Raw genomic sequence first — 20,035 nt, 5'->3', positions numbered from 1 at the left:
TATCAGGCAAGTTTGAACTGAACGCCACAGGTGGAATTGGAGAAAAGGTTTGATATGTGAAAAGTTTAAGGATGTTGTATGGTCCACGGCACACATCATACTGTGTATGGCGGATGACGACGGACAAAGCATGATTGCTATAGGTCCTCCTGACCCTACGGGTCAGATGACCTAAAAATTCCATCCACCTTGAAGTTCAAATAGGTTGTCTGGGAAAAGCTTTCTCTACGAAAACACACTCAGTTGTTAAGTTATGTAGATTCCAATCCTTATGACACTTACCATATTTTCCAATAACTGATAATTTTTTGGCAATCTGAATTTTTCGAAAAAAGTCTCTTCATAATTTTTGGATAATAAAAACTCTCCAGGTACAAAAAGACCAATAATAGATACAGTATATAACTATAAGTGTATTGTATCTAGAACAAAAAATCTACAGTGTCAGCATGGAATTAGACACAAGCAACGGGACAATAAGGATTGATAAAAACATTACAATCATTTCAAATACATAGAAATGATAATTAGGTTGTGAAATGTCTTTCATCTCCACATAAAACATGAAGGACGGACAAGAAATGTCAACTTCCATATGATCTAGCAGATACTGAGACCAACCCACCAGGTGTATACTGTTAGTACAGGTAAAAGGTGATAATTCACAATAGAGGGCATTTCCATCAGAAAGTACATTTGATGAAAGATGACTCACACAATCTATCATAATTACCTTTTTTTATTAGTAAATTTGCCTTCAACTTGTTAACATATTGGTGAATCATTTAAATATCTAGAATAAAACTATCTTTTCTATGCCCCTCCCACATAGTGGTCACAAACAATGTTGCCTTTTGCTCATCGCTTTCCTCCACCGGTCTGTCTATCTTTCTTTCAGTTACAAATTTTGATTTCTTAAAAATTTTGTCATTCACTTATGACAGAATGCTAATATTATGCATGAACATTTTTTTAAGGTCACATGCACATCAATGCGGTACACTCATTAACAATTTTATTGATTTGACAAACATTTTCAGTTTTAGATTTTCAATTATAGGTAAACAAAAATTCTATGCATCTAAGGTTGTAAATTTACTTTAGCACCATATGCAAATATGGCAGTAATTCACTGTGGAGTATATAACATCACTCTCACTTTTCTATGATTACTATCAATGATGGAGCATAGGACATAAATTTACCTTGGTTATCAACACTGTATGTATAAGCAGTAAATTCTATCCCCATCTGACTGATAGACAGTCTTGATTAAAACAAAATCACATTCCCGCTGGATCTCATCATATACCTGTGTCAGCTATGAATTTATTGCTGTTTAGGACACATAATATCTGGTCATATCCGGTTATGTCATATCAGGCAGCTTATATATAGGACCCCGCAAATATCAAAATCAATATCTAAACAAAGCGTGTGTGACAAGAGAAAGCTATCATAATATCTCCGTACATTTTATTTTCTTATAGAGGGAGCACTGTTATGAAACTGCACACTTAAAATGTTATGTTTGTTCGTTCACAAAATGTCTAAAAAACTTCAGTCCATCATATAATACACTTTTTGATCATAAAACTAATTTTGTCTGGTGGCCGCAACAAACAAAAGCTTCTATGTAAATCATTATCAAGTTTCTCCTGCAGTGTTGAGAGAAGATTGCAAATTCTGTTTGTAGAAATCTCTGTATGCGATCTTTTGTTTATTGAAGCTTAAGGCAGACTGAATGTAAATTGTGATAAAATGGTATCCTCACACAAACAACAGCGGTTTTATTTCAAATGATCTAATAAGTTGTAAAATTTACAGAAATAAATTGAATTGAATTTTTTTTAAATGATACTACATTTCATTTCATCGCTTAAACAAATCAAAGGTGGTTTTATTTTATTGTGAAGAAGAGTTTGAATTTGTTAAATTTTTTCCTAACTTTTCCCTGACTGATACACAAGCAAATGTAACTCCCCAATTCTGGTACAAGCATAATGGACAGAGACAGATGTCGTTCCAATGTGCCTATGACATGACATTCCAGTGTCAGTCTAATCGACTGGGGATGCCAAGCCAATGTGCCTATGACATGACATTCCAGTGTCAGTATAATCGACTGGGGATGCTAAGCCAATGTAGCTGTGACATGACATTCCAATGTCAGTCTAATTGACTGGGAATGCAAAGCCAAAGTAGCTGTGACATGACATTCCAGTGTCAGTCTAATCGACTGGGGATGCTAAGCCAATGTAGCTGTGACATGACATTCCAATGTCAGTATAATCGACTGGGGATGCTAAGCCAATGTAGCTGTGACATGACATTCCAATGTCAGTCTAATCGACTGGGGATGCTAAGCCAATGTAGCTGTGACATGACATTCCAATGTCAGTCTAATTGACTGGGAATGCAAAGCCAAAGTAGCTGTGACATGACATTCCAGTGTCAGTCTAATTGACTGGGAATGCAAAGCCAATGAAGCTGTGACATGACATTCCAGTGTCAGTCTAATCGACTGGGGATGCTAAGCCAATGTAGCTGTGACATGACATTCCAATGTCAGTATAATCGACTGGGGATGCTAAGCCAATGTAGCTGTGACATGACATTCCAATGTCAGTATAATCGACTGGGTATGCTAAGCCAAAGTAGCTGTGACATGACATTCCAATGTCAGTATAATCGACTGGGGATGCTAAGCCAATGTAGCTGTGACATGACATTCCAGTGTCAGTCTAATCGACTAGGGATGATAAGCCAATGTAGCTGTGACATGACATTCCAGTGTCAGTCTAATCGACTGGGGGTGATAAGCCAATGTAGCTGTGACATGACATTCCAGTGTCAGTCTAATCGACTAGGGATGATAAGCCAATGTAGCTGTGACATGACATTCCAGTGTCAGTCTAATCGACTGGGGGTGATAAGCCAATGTAGCTGTGACATGACATTCCAATGTCAGTCTAATCGACTGGGGATGCTAAGCCAATGTAGCTGTGACATGACATTCCAGTGTCAGTCTAATCGACTGGGGATGATAAGCCAATGTAGCTGTGACATGACATTCCAATGTCAGAATAAAGGACAGGGAAAGATGTCATACCAATGTGCCTGTGACATTCTGGTGAAACGATACTATATAAATTGGCCCTATACGCATCAGCACCATCCTTATAATTAGATGACCTTATTGCACACAATACCTGACCAAACCTCAGCTAAAGCTTATATATAATTACTACTAAACTTACAATGATTCCACAGAATATCTATAATAAACTACAGCTTACTGCTAAGCTTACAATGATTTCACAGAATATCTATAATAAACTACAGCTTACTACTAAACTTACAATGATTACACAGAATATCTATAATAAACTACAGCTTACTGCTAAGCTTACAATGATTTCACAGAATATCTATAATAAACTACAGCTTACTACTAAACTTACAATGATTACACAGAATATCTATAATAAACTACAGCTTACTACTAAACTTACAATGATTACACAGAATATCTATAATAAACTACAGCTTACTACTAAACTTACAATGATTACACAGAATATCTATAATAAACTACAGCTTACTACTAAACTTACAATGATTACACAGAATATCTATAATAAACTACAGCTTACTACTAAACTTACAATGATTTCACAGAATATCTATAATAAACTACAGCTTACTACTAAACTTACAATGATTTCACAGAATATCTATAATAAACTACAGCTTACTACTAAACTTATAATGTTTCCACAGAATATCTATAATAAACTACAGTTTACTACTAAACTTACAATGATTACACAGAATATCTATAATAAACTACAGCTTACTACTAAACTTACAATGATTCCACAGAATATCTATAATAAACAGTTCACTCACCAGCAACACGATTCTGTCAGAGGTCTCAATCGGATGTGAGATGTTATTTTTAAAAATCTACACATTTATGTATCCCCTCCTGTACCTGATTCCCACAGCCATTTGGAATATTATTCAGACATGTAGTCTCCCAACAAATTGATTTATCTACCTTTAAACTTCAGGGTAAACCTTTGAATGTTCTACTATTCCTGTCTTTACATACACATACCATATGTCATGATATAAAAGATAACACTCCGCAGATGAAGTGCAATCTAAGCTAGTTCCTGATCTTTTAGATCTTTAGCACATGCTGAATGATTTTATGAACATGTCCTGTAATCTTAACACATACAAAATGCATTAGCATTTTTTGTATTAATATATTTCCTGAATTTCTTTGGAGATTTTTTTACAATTTACATTCATATCCGATTCAACTTCTGTAAATTACCTCCAAACAAAACTTCAAAACAAAAAAAATAAGAAATTTTCTTTGAGCATTTCATATATCAAATCATTGTAATAATATTCATCCATAGAAACAGTGTATACAATAATAAAATAACTTAAGACTGGAGGATAAACTAATCCAGGGGTCAAGTATACGTATTTTACAGCCATCTTGAAAAGACTTCAAGGGCATTGAAAAGGTATTAAAAGCAGCCATCAGTTCAATTCAATGTCTAAAAGTTCTGAATAGCCAGCTTTGATGATAAAATCATGTCCATTAAATTTGTCAACCAGTCAATCAGAAAAACATGGTCAAGCGTGGATCTGTCTTGTGAAACTTGTAAAATTGTCATTGTCTCCTCCAGGGCAGTCATGGCCATTTTAGATTTTAAAACGCCAAAATTTACCACTATTTCTAATAAGTCAGGGCTTTAAGTTAAATACAAGAGGCTCATGGGTTAGGGTTGGAGTAGGACCTGCAATGCTTACCTGGATATTCCAGTAATAATGCCAAAATACTCTAATTTAAGTTATACCAGGTATTTCAAATATTTTCCTACTTTTTAACTGCCTCTCCAACAATAGTTCAAACTACAGGTGGACCAAATCCTGTCATTCTTAAAAAAGTTGTTTTTTTTGCTGTATTTCCCTATTGGGCAGCCCTCTTTCTCCCATCCCAAGAGTGCAACATCCTTTGTTACTAAAACATTAGATCTCCTTCAGCCAATAATGTTCTAAACCAAATTTCATCAAAATGCATTCAGTTGTTCAAGACTAGTAGGGAGTTAAAAAATATTCCTCCTATTTGGCCAAATCCCTCTGGCCCTAGGGGAGCCACACCTCCATTTATAAAACTTTAGGTCACTTTTATAATTACCTAATAATGCTCCAGACCAAATTTCATCAAAATCCATTTACCAGGTAAGTGTTCAGAACTGGAAGGGATTTAAAGTCTATTTTCCCTATTTGGCCCAACCCCTAGATCTGGCCCTAGGGGAGCCACACCTCCATTTATAAAATTTTAGGTCTCCTTTGCCTAATGATGCTCCAGACCAAATTTCACCAAAATCTATTTAAGTGTTCAGGACTAGAAGGGATTTAAAGGATTTACTTCTATTTTCCCTAGTTGGCCCAACCCCTCTGGCCCTAGGGTAGCCACGTGCACACTTCCATTTATACAACTTTAGATCACATTTGCCTAATAATGCTCTTGACCAAATTTCACCAAAATCCATTCAAGTGTTCCTTTGGCCCCAAGGAAGCCACATTCTACGTTAATTATACATTGTTGGATTTCCTTTGCCCAATCATGCTCCAGACCGAATTTCACCAAAATTGAATCAGGTGTTTAGACTAGTTGGGATTTAGAGGATTTACCTCAATTTCCACAATTCTACAACTTTTGATTTCCTTTGCCCAATAATGTTATAATATGTTCCAGACCAAATTTCATCATGATCCATTCAGGCATTCAGGACAAGTAGGGATTTAAATAATTAACCTCAATTTCCCCTATTGGGCCCTGCCCCTACAGCCCCAGGAGAGCCACACCCTCTGTTTCTACAATGTTTGATCACATTTGCCTAAAAATGCTCCAGACCAAAATGTCCTGGACAAGAAACCATTTAAAGGATTTACCTCAATTTCCCCTATTGCGCCCCTTCCCTCCTACTCCAGGGGAGCTACATCCTCAGTTTATATAATGATTGATCATCTTCACCAAATAACACTCCAGACCAAATTTCGTCAAAATCCATTCAAGCATTCAGGTCTAGTAGGAATTTAAAGGAAAGTTGACAGACAGATGGACAATGGACAATGGACAACAGGCGACGGACGCTGCACCATGGCATAAGCTCATCAGCCCTTTGGGCCAGGTGAGCTTAAAATCATACTGGCAGAATTTAAAGAAAGAATGACCAAATTGCCAAACAAAACAATATTCACCTCAAGTTTGGTTCAAACTGCTAGGCCTAGACAATCTTTGTAAATATACTATTACCAGGTAAAAATATGTGTCTAAGAACAGATAGAAAACGGTTGCAGGAGTTTCATTTAAGACCACGTCCCTATGTTGGTCCACCACTTACGCAGAGGCGACATCAATGTCGAATGTACTGGCTGCCTGCACATGCACGTAATCGTTTTGATTTTGGCCATTGGAGATGCGTGTTGTTCACTGACGAGTCTTGCTCTATGCTTTACAGGTCAGATGGAAATATTCTGATACTTGTGTGTATCAGGGAGGGTCTGTTATGGTATGGGCAGGGATATCTCAATGCGTTAAAACACCTCTCGTGGTTATCAATGGTAATCTTATAGCAGTAAGATATCAGGATCAGGTCTTGAGACCACACGTTCTTTCACTTATCCATCAACTTAAATAATATCCCTCAAGGACAGTAAATTCAAATTCACATGCTACTGATTTGGATCAGGAAATGGCGTAGGGTACCCTTGTTTTAACGGTATTCACTCGAAACAACGTTTGTGATAGGACAACAAAAATCATCAAAATGTGTTCAGTAGTTCGAGAAACCCACACCATGAATACATCATCAAAGTATCATGTAAATTAATAACTATCAAAAATAAAGTTCTTTTTTTCTGCTAGTATATAAATTGTTTTACAAAACTGTTTCACTGTTGTTGGCCTGGATGGAAGCTTGAAAGGGATCTTACTGTAGGAGGAAAACAGAGTACCATATATCATTTTTTATAGTTTGAATGTTGTCAGCACTTTGATGAATCAATTGTCATTCCTAGGTATGAAACCTTGGATTTCAAGGCAGTTTTGAATGCTATATATATACCAATTGATCTGGAACATATATGGATCAATTATGCTACAAGCTTAAGTGTCAAAAGCATCTGTCTTGCATTTTCATCAATATGTATTTATACATCATGTAATAAGTTGAAATTATAGATGTAAAAAGTAAATCAGACCTTTTTTGTTCTGGCCATGGGTAGTGAGGCATATGAGGATGAATGTTAGTAGTGAGCACCAAATGGAAGAAAACACAAGGGTAGCAATGAAGAGCACATAGCTAAGAAGGTAAATCTTCCAAGGGTTGCAAAATGATAGCAGTTACATGTGATCAATTCTAGTCTCTTCAATGTCCTCTATAACATTAATCAGTGGCCTCTTCGATTCCCTTACATGCAGTCATGACATATAGCTGCAGGCACATTCTTTCCCAAAACCACTAGACTTACCGCCATTGAACCCTATATCTATGGACGACAAAAGTACTTCACTACCTGAACAAGTGTTGATCATATTAAATGTACTGACACAACCAGTAATCCTCATCCTACTCGTGTTTCGAGGGCAGTGACTGGCCATACCTGAAGTAGGCGGAGTTCAAATTAAAATATTGACCACTCTGGGAAATGAAACAAAAATTTGGCACATGGTTTTGTATTCACGCATGTCCACATTAATCAAAATAACGACAGAAATAGGGATTTGAAATATCCAGAGTAACAATAATATTGACAGCATATCTTGTTGTCGTTTGGGCGATCAAGTTCAGATTGCAGGTAGAACTGCTGCTACCCCCGGTGTGTTTGTGTACCATCATGATCAGGCCCACGGTTAGTACTAGTACTGTCGCAACTAAATCTACGATCTTTATTGGCATTGGTGTTGTCTTGAACTAAACTTGCGGTTTACCTCGCGGCCAGGGCTGATATGCGTTTATGTGTAGTTTCAATTAATAATCACATCCATTGGCACAATCCCTATGATCACATCTAGCAGGGGCCTGCTAGGCCTAGGTACTGTGTTGTTATAAAAAGTTTGTCATGCATGCATATTTGAATTATTAAAGACGAAGCGAGGTTGTAGTCAGGAATATTCTTCATCTTGGTCTAATTTGTTTTTGAATGAATTTGGTTTTTTTTCTAACCTGAAAGCTTCCTAGTTACCAGTCAACCATCGGTATACACAATCACACGGATATCGTAAATTAAAGCAAATACTGCAAGTTCAAATTTGCCTTACGTGAGGAGCTCCTGCACACAGCCGGACACTAGACGTGCACAACAAGATGGTGTCCTTGAAGCCCCGGGCCACCTACTTTAAGCGAACTGTCCAATGAAGAAACGTTTTACTCTCTGAAGCCGCGGCTTATTTCAGGGCTCAAAATAGATATTTTTACCAGGTGGTCTATTTGGCAACCAAGTCATAAAATCTAGGCACCAATTGGAAAAGTTAGTCATCTGGCCTATATAGTTGTCTTTAATTTGGAAAAAAAAACCTTAGTAACTTTTTCGATTGTGAACATCATTTCAGCATTGACTGCAACCTTTGAAAGATTAACCAATGTACTATTGATACTGTTCGCAATAGTGTTATACTTCATCGTCCAGATAGGGATCAACGGCAGTACAGGGATATACACAAAGGTCAATTTCCTTCAGAAATATAGAGACATGTGTTTGGTCAAATAACTGCAACCAAAGTCTTTTTTTTTTCAATGGCAAATCATTGTGTCATTGATAAAATATAGACCATCATATGGTATTTTGGATTTTGCTGTTAAATAATTTAATTTTCACTTTTCAGTTTGTATACAGTATATATACATATTCTCAAACAATAGTTTGACAAAGGAATGCTTTGCCTCTAGGCTATTGAAATATTTTCTTTACACATTTGTAAGGGATGGCAGACGTATCCACCACTACAAATTTTTCAATATGGATGTTACCATGTCTAAACATCTCTTGGGCTTAATTCCTACTCTTAAGCAGAATGAATTTCAATATGACAGGCTACTGATTTTTTTTTGTGTTAAACAATTACACAATTAAGACAATGATTAATTGTAAACACAGTCCAAGTGCTTCTGTTGCTACTGCTGTAATTAATACAAAACACCATTCTGAATAATGGCCTTCAAAAAACTTCACACATTTACCATACACATGATATGGTAACATTGTACTTCAGGACATACATGAGGAAGTCAAGCATAAATGATTCAATTTCATATTGAAACACGAATCAGCTGACAAATCAGCTGACAAATGGCGGGGATGAATATAAAACAGGACTACAGTCACTACACTTACTTCTGTATAAAGCAGCAAAAAACTGTAAATTCATATAAGACCTTGAAAATAGCTGCATTTCCAAAAACAGTATACATGCATGCAAACTTATATAATTAAGGTTTTTACAATTGGCATTTTTAAATAATGGTAAAATGATCAAATCTAGGTATAATTCCATTAAACCATGAAAACATGGTTTATGAAAATTGAAAACGTCCGCCTACCTAACTTATCTGTACTCATATTCTTTTCTAAAATCTAAAATTGAAACACAACTATTTTTTCTATGTTTTTTCACCTGCGTAATATAACAAAAACATCTTTGATGTTGCTAGTATAACATATATATAAGAATGGGGAAAACTATTAATGATTATATAACTGGAAACTTAATCTATATAAAAGAAATGAATAGAAATGTCTATTGGTCTAATAAGTAGTATTTTGTTATGAATGCATTAATTAGAGTAATTTACTGGTACATTTTGACACATTTATACCAATATCATTAACTCTTATTATTAGAACATTAACACAGAAAAGTTTGTGTGTCTTCATGATCACTAAACTGTAATTATTATAGATTTTTTTTCCTTAAAATTATGACAAGGCTTAATCTGTATATATATGAATAAATGACATATATCTCAGGGTAACCATAAAGATAACTAATTTGATATACACTTAGCGTAATGACATTTTACAGACATTTACAAATTCATCAAAATCAGATTCATAAGTAGAGTATTTTACACTTTTACTGTATACTCAGTGAAAAAAATATAAATAAAAATAAAAGAAAGGTTATTTATTACATTTTTACCAGTGAAATATAAAAAATTATTCATTCTATAAAAGTGGTATTTTTCACTAGTGAAAAATATCACTTTTGCTGATTTGACCAATCAAATTAATGATTAGAAAATACCAAAATAATTGACCAATCAGAAAGCCCGACATATATGTCAGCACCTGGACAGGGGGAACTACTTTTTTTGTTTACAAATTATCGCTGTAGGCCTAGTTAGCATACAGGGGTAGGTTTTTCGTTGATAAAAAATGTAATAAACAGAATATCTAACAGTGTCTTCAGTAATACCAAATATATTTCACTCGTGTGGCTTTATTTCAATTAGAGATATCTGCATTTCATTGTAAATAAAGATATCTGTATTTAAAATAAAGATATCTTTAATTCAAATACAGATATCTCTAATTCAAATACAGATATCTCTAATTCAATTAAAGATATCTCTATTTCAAATACAGATATCTCTAATTGTTGTAGAAATACAGATATCTTTATTTTAAATACAGATATCTCTATTTGAATTAAATATATCTTTATTTGACATGAAATAGAGATATCTGTATTTAACAATCAAATAGGAAAAACGACTGCTCCCTTGATTCTCCCTTTTGCGCATGACGGAAGTAAAGCAGTAGTGACGCAAAATGGCGGGAATGCAGAACGTGTGCTGCTTCAATGGTACTGCGTTTATCGGTTTAGACCTACATCTCTCATGCATGCATATGGGATCCGGATAGTCCAATTTTCTTTGTGTTTCAATATTAATCTTCGCACTGATCATGAGCAAACACGTGTAAATACAGATATCTTTAATTCAAATAGAGATATCTGTATTTGAAATAGAGATATCTGTATTGCAAAGTAATTGCAGATATCTCTAATTCAATTAAAGATATCTCTATTTAAAATAGAGATATCTTTAATTGAATTAGAGATATCTGTATTAGAATTAGAGATAACGTATTTAAAATGAAGACATCTCTATTTAAACAATTATCTTTAATTCAAATAGAGATATCTTTAATTCAAATAGAGATATCTCTATTTTGAATAAAGATATCTTTAATTGGACAAGAATTAAAGATATCTCGATTTAAAATAAAGATATCTCAATTACAATTAAAGATATCTGTAATTCAAAGAGATATCTGAATTTGAAATAGATATCTGTTATTTAAAAGAAGATATCTCTATTTTCAGTAGAAATAGAGATATCTGTATTTAAATTAGACATATCTTTATTCAAATAGAGATATCTTTATTTAAATTACAGATATCTATAATTAAATAGAGATATCTTTAATTAAATAGAGATATCTTCATTTCAATAGGTAAAAACCCAAACGGCTTGCCATACTATATAACACTTACTTATAAGCTGATGTATAAGTTGAGATACATTTATGACTTTTATTACAATAAGTATTCAACTTAGTATCAAATTATTTATTGTAAATGATTTGTCATCAAACACTACAAATTAATGAATTACGGTATAAGTCATGTGTTTTAAAGATAGTACAAGTTAGTACCATTTTTACCATTGCTTGTTTAGAAAACAAAGTAAAGGAGTATTTTCACATTGAATAATTTACAAATGTTGTAAACATTTGCTTATTGTCACATTAATTGAATCTTTTAACTTGTCATCTTTTGCTTTATCATAATTATTTTTATAGTTTTCTTGGGTCACTCTACATGAATCGAGGCTTTTTCATTCGTTTAAACATTTGGAAGGGTTCATGTGGGTGCAGCATTTTGGTCTCATTTTGAAAATTCAGAAAACTGGTGGAAAGGGAATTTTTTAAACTTTTTTATTTTCAATTGTAAACTGTGCTCATTGTTTGCCCCCAAAAGCCATTTTAAAAGTCCAGTGAATGTCACTGAAACAAAATTAATCATTTAGACAATTTATGAATTATGAGTAATGATCGTTGACGGTTCTATTTAATCTGCAGTTATTTCATGCAGTTTCTCCTTATAAAATATATTTAACATTATGATTGAATTAAAAAAAATTATGACTTAGTATAGTATTATTATTTATAAAGTTATTTTCAAGTAATTTTTCCAGAATCTAGGCCTACGTGAAATAGCAATGCCATAATATAAACTTACAATGATATTGTAATAGCGGTTGTGTATTGCAACACAGGGTTTACATCAAAGCAAATAAAATGAATTTTAAATAAAAACAAACTATCATTCATTAGCGTACGTTTTGAATTATTTATATACTCATTAACAGCCATTCCAACATTGATGACAGTAACTATTTCTGAACAATTTACGTACGATGAGGTATTCACCATTCATAAAGTGAATAATTCTGCACCTTATTATCATATTGAGCGCTTTAGTTTCTCATAGCTAGTCAGATCTTCTACGAATAAATTCTGGGCAGAACACAACTTAACAATTCCATTAATTCTCCACTTACCACATATCTGTGTCTTCTTTCCCTTGACAAATAAATGTTTTCAGTGTCGATGATCCGTCCCAGAATTGCCTGAACAGCTGAGATCGGTTAACAGTCTAAGTGTTCACACTGAACTAAATCTACATACATTGGTGTGGGGAATACACAATCACCTGTTTTGACTGGATCACTCTTTGGTTTGGAGAGTTTTCATTGGATGAAAATTATTATTTATATTTTTAATGGGTACAAACAATTTTAAAATTCTAGTGTCTTTTACATAGTATTATTTTAGAATCAGATTAGTAACTATCAAGATTGAACTTTTTGTTTTCTGTTAATTGTCATTTGACGGAAGTTTACATTTTTATTTACTCCGTAATTTTAAACTTCCGGTCTTCAAGCAGACGAAACTTCGCGTAAAGAGCAACAAAACGGATTATTGCATCTTTAGAACAAGTGATGGGGCATTTGTTGACTGATATGTAATGTATGAGTCATGTTGTGTGCTTGTTGTATGTCTAACAATAGTCTTACAGGAAATGTCATTGTATTTTTGCCGACTTTATTACTTTATGTAATGCAGTTGCAATGTTGACCTCAAAATACATGACCTCACGTGTGCAGTTCAGTACTGTATCTAAAAACAGTTGTGTCATGTAACTAAAGGAAAGTTTCAAGTCGGTACTAAGTAACAAATTAAAACATTTTAACAAGCATTTATGTCTAACAAAATCAAACAGAATAACATTTCAGCATAAAAAATACATCATTGCGTAAGAAATATTTGGCTACCAGTACCACTGTAGTGTAACAATTCAGATGGTATACGTGACCGTTATCATGCAGTGACTTTTTGAAAGCTAACCCTAGTTAACCCTTCACACAATGAAGTTGATTTTTCATATCTCGCTTTGTCCACATCAGGTTAAGATGCTAATACATTTGTATTTGATGATCACCTTCTTACTAGCTCACTATGACGTCCCCTAAGAGAGAAAGACATCGCTAGTTCGATGCCCAGCACGTGTACAGGATGGTTACTTTTAATTAATCCTTCATATAATAGATTTGGTGCTGTTGACAACTCCAAATATAATCTATATAGTACAGGATATTGAGAGGCTTCCTTGGAGCTAAAGAGACTAGGTTGTGGTTGTCTTCAGGAGCGACGAATTAGTAAAGGAGGGAAAAGTGCAATAGTGGAGAGTATATTACCCCTTACTATCTCAAGCTAGCAGGCATTTTGGTCAGTTGTAAGATGTACACAGCACAGAGAACAAGAGGACGCTAGTTTGAGGCCTGCAGCTCAGTATTGGCAGTGTAATATATAGTTCCTTATCTTCACCGGATATCTATATATATATCAATAATTTAGGTTTATATGCTCCTCATCGGTTAATTAATCGTCATTGCTGTGTTATGAAGCATGTTGTTAACCATGTATGTTTGAGTGTCACCCTTCTCCCTATATATCAAGACCCTCCATCTCCCGTAATGAAACACCTGCATGAAACAGGTAGGGCATTTTGCATAACTCCTCCATATTAGAGTAAATTCCCACTTACTCCAACTTGCAAATACCCCCTATTTGTCTGACTGTTCACTTGGTCTTGATTGTGCCCTTACATATTCTTTGAAAGCCCTACTTTCATTGGATGATTGCATATCGCAGAGTTTGCCTTTGCCGTATTCTGAAGCTGTACACACGTACAATCCACAGTTGAAGGGAAGTAACTCATATTTATTACATGATTGACATGAAATAGTTTTTGTAGCAGTCAGTTTTGTATTTAATAGTGGTATCATCTAAACTAACGTGATGATTTTAACATATGGCATGATTAAAAGATGATTGCACACACTACTGTCTGCTATATTATAGTTACCGGTATACATTTCTAATAAGTCTGTAATGTTTGTTGACATAAATATCAGTTGCATTTATTGGACTTATTAATTGACATGATCCCTAGGGGTTTGAGTTAGCAGGTTTTTACTGTAATAATTTATAGTATACCCACCATCCATGTATTGATATAACTCTTACTGCTTCATAAAATGCAAGGAATAAAATTACATAAATAATATCTATGATGCAGCTAGTGTTGGTCTACTGAGTACATCCTTACAAATTCTGACTTTGAGGTATTTCACACTGACTATATCATACTACAATGACTTAGGACTGTGATAGAGTGTGCATCAAACAGATAAAGACATGTTGTATTATCTGTATCTGGGCAATACTGTCAGTATATATACAGGGATTCAATCAGGTATGCTGTTGCAAATGGTTAAGATGCAGAATTTGGTCTTCATTGTACAAATACAATTGGCTTCTAATAAGAGTTATGTTCGTGAATATAGGGATCATTGTATTGGGCTCCACACAGCACCAATTGCATCGCTTATCAAAATTTGTAATTTTTTGAATTCCATAACATGACATACTTTCCATTTAATGGTCTGTAAATATTGTGACTTGATTTTGTTACAGAAGTTGTGTCATCATTTCATACAATCATGTCACTACCACTGATATGTCGTGTAAGTGTCCGTGGAATCAGTACCCAGGCCAAATCTGCACGGACAAGAGCATTGGTGGACAGGATTATAAGAATTGATCATGCTGGAGAGCTTGGAGCAGACCGAATTTATGCTGGTCAGCATGCTGTTCTAGGTAACACTGCCACTGGGCCTGTCATCAAGGTAACTTTCCAAACCACAATAATTACTCATAATTAGATTTCCACAGAAATGGGTGCGAGTTGATTTGATTTTATGAGAATTTCTAGGTGCAAAGGGCTGTAACTCCAGCAAAAAATGGAATATTACCTAATAGTGATAGAAGGTTCAAACTTGATTTTTAATCCATTATGATAATTAAAACCCTCATACGAAGTTTCAAATTGATGTGGCAAGTGGTAGTGAAGTGAGGTTTAAAAAACATCTATTTGCAAAGTCATAATTCTAGAACAAAGTGGAATGTTTACACAGGTTTGAAATTTAACTGTATTCAATAATTTCAAAATCACATATCAGGCTATGAATTGATGTAGCAAGTGGTAGGAACAGAAAACAGTTAATTAAGAAAAAAATCCTAAATGCAAAGGGCCATAACTCTAGAAAAAAATGCAAAATTGACATGGGAAGTTGATCTATAAGTAGCTGAGCAAAACAAAAGACTTTAAAGTCCAGATCCCCAACATCCTTCCAGAATCACAGGATCATAAATTGATATTCCATTAATGAATTATGTGTTGTTTCCACAATGTAATACAATGATGTACCAATTCAAGTTTAGGTAAAGTTGTGCTTACGCTTTATGCAGTATTCCATTGCTGACTTACAAACTTCTCTTTCCTTCAATACAAAACTAATTCCATGTTCCTTTTAATGTTTATAATATGTTTATATATGTTTTAAAACCTGGTTGGGAAAAAGAAAAAAGAACAACAACTTTATTTCACCAGAATAAATTACTTTTGAATCCTATAAGTTTAGTAATCAGATTCGTTAAAACATTTAAATATTTTTTTGATATAATCATGCATGACGCATAGAATATTATTGTGTGTGACTTTTGACTTTGTGGGATGAATTTACTTCATTTATAAAAACACTCTACCTTGACACACTTTACTTGATTTCAAAATAACAATTAAGAAAAGTATAAAAATGTTTGAAAATCCTGAAAGTCAGTAAAAAAACCTATTATTATATAGAGGACTTTTGTCCATTGTAGAAAATGTGGGATGAAGAAAAGGAACACCTGGAGACCTTTGAAAAGTTGATTGTACAACATAGAGCCCGACCAACAGTGATGCTACCGATCTGGGATGTAGCAGCTTTTGCACTTGGTAGGTATGATACTATGGTTAGTTTGAAGTAGACAAGCTTTTCTATGGTAGGTTATAGCACCTATTATTTTTAATGTCCATATTGAATTTTTAGGTCATCTGACCTGCTACCTTGGCCGCCATCTTGAAAAACACATTTTAAACTTCTTTTCCAGTTCAACTAGTGCTTTTGAGCTATAAATTGGAGAGGATGTTAAGGAAGGGGAACCAACAAAGTGTTGTATTTTTCAGCCTAGAAAAAACTTTGACATGGCAGCTATGGCGACCATTTTGTAACATGATTGCGTAATCATGATTTCCTGACAACACCATTTTCACACTTCTTCTCAAGTTCCACCAGTGGGACACAGCTCTGACTTACCAGAAATTATCCTGAGATGGTCCTGACCCCATGTTATTTTTCGGGTCTGTCTGAAATCCAAGATGGACGTCATTGCCGCCATCTTGAAAAACACATGTTAAGCTTCTTCTCAAATTCCACCAGTAACGTTCAACTCAAACTTGGCTACAATGATCTTGAGATGGTCCTGATGAAGTGTTGTTATTTTTTTGGTCGGTCCAAAATCCTGGATGGCTTCCATGGCCAACAGTACCACTATACTTGCTACTGAGTATGTATACTACAATATAGTTAAAGGGTCTTAAGGGTCAGATGACCATCTAGGCCTATGGGCCTCTTCTTTTAGATAAGCTATATTCCCCAATACAGTTATTGATAATCGCTTCTAGTCAGAATGTACTGAATGGATTTGGACAAAATTTTGTCAGAAATTTTCTTTGGGAATGGGGGACAAACTTGCATAAATGGTGACTCTGAGCCCCCTGGGGCTGAAAGGTTGGGCCAAATAGGGGAAATATAGTAAGTTCTTTAGAATTCCTCCTCTGTAGGAGTGAAAGGATTTGGTCTGAAGCAACCTTGGATAAAGAGAAACCAATTTTGTATATAAGTTCAGTCTATGCCCCATTGGCTTGAGGAGCGAAGTCCCAATAGGGGAAATATAGCAAATTCCTTGAAATCCTTCTTCCTTTATAGATTTGTTTTGTTTCACTGCAATATCCAGGTGAGCAATACTGGTCCTGTGGGCCTCTTGTTCACAATTTAGATTAGATATTCTTAATCAACAAAATTGTTAATGAATTTAACAAACCACTCACAGTTCTAGCGGACTTTGTATTTTGAACTCTTCGCATTAAAAAATGGCTTGAATGTAAATCTCTTTGCTGATTGAAGTTAATGGACGGATGTACTTTAGCTGCATGACCAATACCTCAGAATTTGTGTGGCCATGATAACTACTTCTTCTTTATGCCATATGATACGTTCTTTCAGAAAGATATTAAATTGATTTTTTCTGGAAGTTCCTCAAATTGTCCATAATATATGAATTTTATGCTTGAAATACATGTATATATATAAAACCTATATATAAATCATTGTCCAATACTGTGCATTATTAAACCAACAACCAAAAATATACTTGTATTTAATACTGTGCTTCATTAATGTGGTGTTAAAATTTAAAGTAAATCAGTTGAATGGTCTTGAAATAGCTGCCATTGTTGACATTTTCAGACAAAGTTATATAGAATTTCCAATCGATACATCTGATGACATTGTCATTACAGGGGCAGGGACAGCAATGCTTGGGAAGGAAGGTGCCATGGCTTGTACTGTAGCTGTGGAAACAGTGATAGGAGAGCATTACAATAGGTGGGTACAGACAATGAAATTTTAAGTTTTGTAAAATGCATTTCCATATGTGTTTTACGTGGTATGCATTTGTAACATTTTATTATAGTGCAAACAGTTACGTGGTATGCATTTGTAACATTTTATTATAGTGCAAACATTATCATCATGTATTGCTAAATATGATGGAAAATTAACCTCAAATATCCTTATGACTGTTTAACAAGATGTTTGTCGCTTTTAGCCAGCTTCGTGACCTGATTGAAGATGACCCAGAACAACATAAGGAACTGATACAGGTATGAACAATTTTTACCAGGATCTGTCATAAGGTAAAGGGCAACTTATATGGGGTTCCTGTATATAAGGTCCTCTAGATAGGAACATTCGAGTTATGCTGAAAGGCCAAGGTCATTAGGCCCCAAGATCACTAATGAAAATTTCGTTGATATGATGAAGCAAATGTGGTCAGAATTAAACAAGGCGTCAACTGATCAAAGGTCATGGTCAAAGTTCAAGGTCACTTGGTTCAAAGGTTAAAGGTCATATTTTGTATTTTGTTATATCATAAAGCACAGTTGGTTGGAATAAAATAAGTAGTCAACTTACCTAAGGTAAAGGTCACTTAGTGAAAGGTCATGGTCATTGAGGTTCAAACGTCAAGAGTAAAGTGGATCTCTGACAATGACCTTGGCTGTCATTGGGAGAGATATTTAAGGTTTAGATAAAACTAATCCAAGTAAACAAATGCTGTACATGAAATATGGAGGTGTAAGAAAACCAGTCACATCATAGTACATGTATGATGTATATTTTCCTTCCTTGCGATTGTCCAAATGTCTAAGGTCAACCACAATGATATTGGAGATTGCTTTTTGATTATTATCAGTGTCCAGTATTTTAGTTCCAATTCTCTTTGTTGACACACATTTATAACATTTACCAGGGTAATTTTCTTTTGTCCATTACAAACCTGATTTAATAATATGATTGTCAACACATACCTGTGGTAATCACTAGTATCTGAGCCAAATATACAGGTTCCAAAGTTTTATCCTTATCATTTTACAGATCATCAAAAAATTTCGAGATGATGAACTCCACCATCATGACACTGGACTGGCACATGATGCCGAAAAGGTATAAAGATATTGTATATATATTTGCCCTGTAATTATTGAATTGAAAATGTTGTCATTATGCCAGAGTTTTAAAGTTTAACTATATTCTAGCAATTGTTTGATTTAAACATGCAAGTAATCTATAATTGAGATTGAGATGTTTGAAGACCTCATCGCTGGCCTTTATCAGTTATAGATATCATATGATTAGATCTATGTTTTCAGGCCCCCTTTTATGATGCCATGTCAGCAGTGATAAAGATTGGGTGTAAAGGTGCAATTTGGCTGTCGGAGCGAGTGTAATGGACTGTAAACTGAGAACGATTCAAAGTGTATCAATATTCAAGGCACTTTTGGACATACATTTTGTATGTTTAGTGTATACGTTTATCAGACTGTCTGGAGATCACAGTTTTTGGTTGAACTGAAAGAAATTACTTGCTGGTGTATAAATATAACACCATCAGAATATATATTACAGTTTTTGTAGATCTGGTATTTTGTTACGATGTATATGTACTGTATTTCATGTCCAGACTGGAACATTGTTTTATCCATGTCCTATATAGGAGCTGTGAGAACATTCATTTGTTGACAATTTTCTATTGTGGCTTATCATGCATTGCTAAATTAAAACAAAAATTAACTAAAGGCTGTGTTCATTATATGTATATGGTTAAGAGTTTTTTTTTTTTTACTTCAATGAAATATATATGTTTC

General features: G+C 34.3%; 2 protein-coding genes across 4 annotated transcripts in view; one reads left to right on the top strand and one right to left on the bottom strand.

The window, feature by feature from the left end:
* The window catches only part of LOC117331304, a 39,344-nt gene extending 26,468 nt beyond the window's left edge, over positions 1-12,876 (bottom strand). Inside the window, exon 1 of the mRNA XM_033889963.1 lies at positions 12,663-12,876. The gene's annotated coding sequence lies outside the window, so the exon portion shown is untranslated. The remainder of the gene's footprint in view (positions 1-12,662) is intronic.
* A 138-nt stretch (positions 12,877-13,014) lies between these two features.
* LOC117331302 (5-demethoxyubiquinone hydroxylase, mitochondrial-like) lies at positions 13,015-19,966 on the top strand. Of its 3 annotated transcripts, none has more exons than XM_033889936.1 (7): positions 13,015-13,131; positions 15,142-15,353; positions 16,390-16,504; positions 18,131-18,215; positions 18,439-18,493; positions 19,266-19,334; positions 19,541-19,966. In XM_033889936.1, exons 2-7 carry the CDS (start codon positions 15,168-15,170, stop codon positions 19,616-19,618), a joined length of 588 nt encoding a protein of 195 aa, XP_033745827.1. In that variant the 5' UTR covers positions 13,015-13,131; positions 15,142-15,167; the 3' UTR covers positions 19,619-19,966. The 3 variants fall into 3 exon arrangements, with proteins under 3 accessions (XP_033745827.1, XP_033745838.1, XP_033745816.1); XM_033889947.1 differs by having other exon boundaries at positions 13,030-13,131; positions 15,145-15,353; XM_033889925.1 differs by lacking the exon at positions 13,015-13,131 and adding an exon at positions 14,004-14,160.
* The last annotated feature ends 69 nt before the right edge of the window (positions 19,967-20,035 follow it).

Source organism: Pecten maximus, chromosome 1, assembly GCF_902652985.1.
Source record: "Pecten maximus chromosome 1, xPecMax1.1, whole genome shotgun sequence".
In the NCBI taxonomy this organism is placed as follows: Eukaryota; Metazoa; Mollusca; class Bivalvia; order Pectinida; family Pectinidae; genus Pecten; species Pecten maximus.
This window is presented reverse-complemented; position numbering and strand designations above follow the sequence as displayed.

Bases quoted from the DNA above. Each gene is read 5' to 3' on its own strand.
- LOC117331302 (XM_033889925.1), top strand. From the start codon at position 14,064: ATGAAGCATGTTGTTAACCATGTATGTTTGAGTGTCACCCTTCTCCCT. The intron at 15,354-16,389 runs GTAACTTTCCAA...TGTCCATTGTAG, and splicing joins CCACTGGGCCTGTCATCAAG to AAAATGTGGGATGAAGAAAA. The intron at 19,335-19,540 runs GTATAAAGATAT...CTATGTTTTCAG, and splicing joins TGGCACATGATGCCGAAAAG to GCCCCCTTTTATGATGCCAT.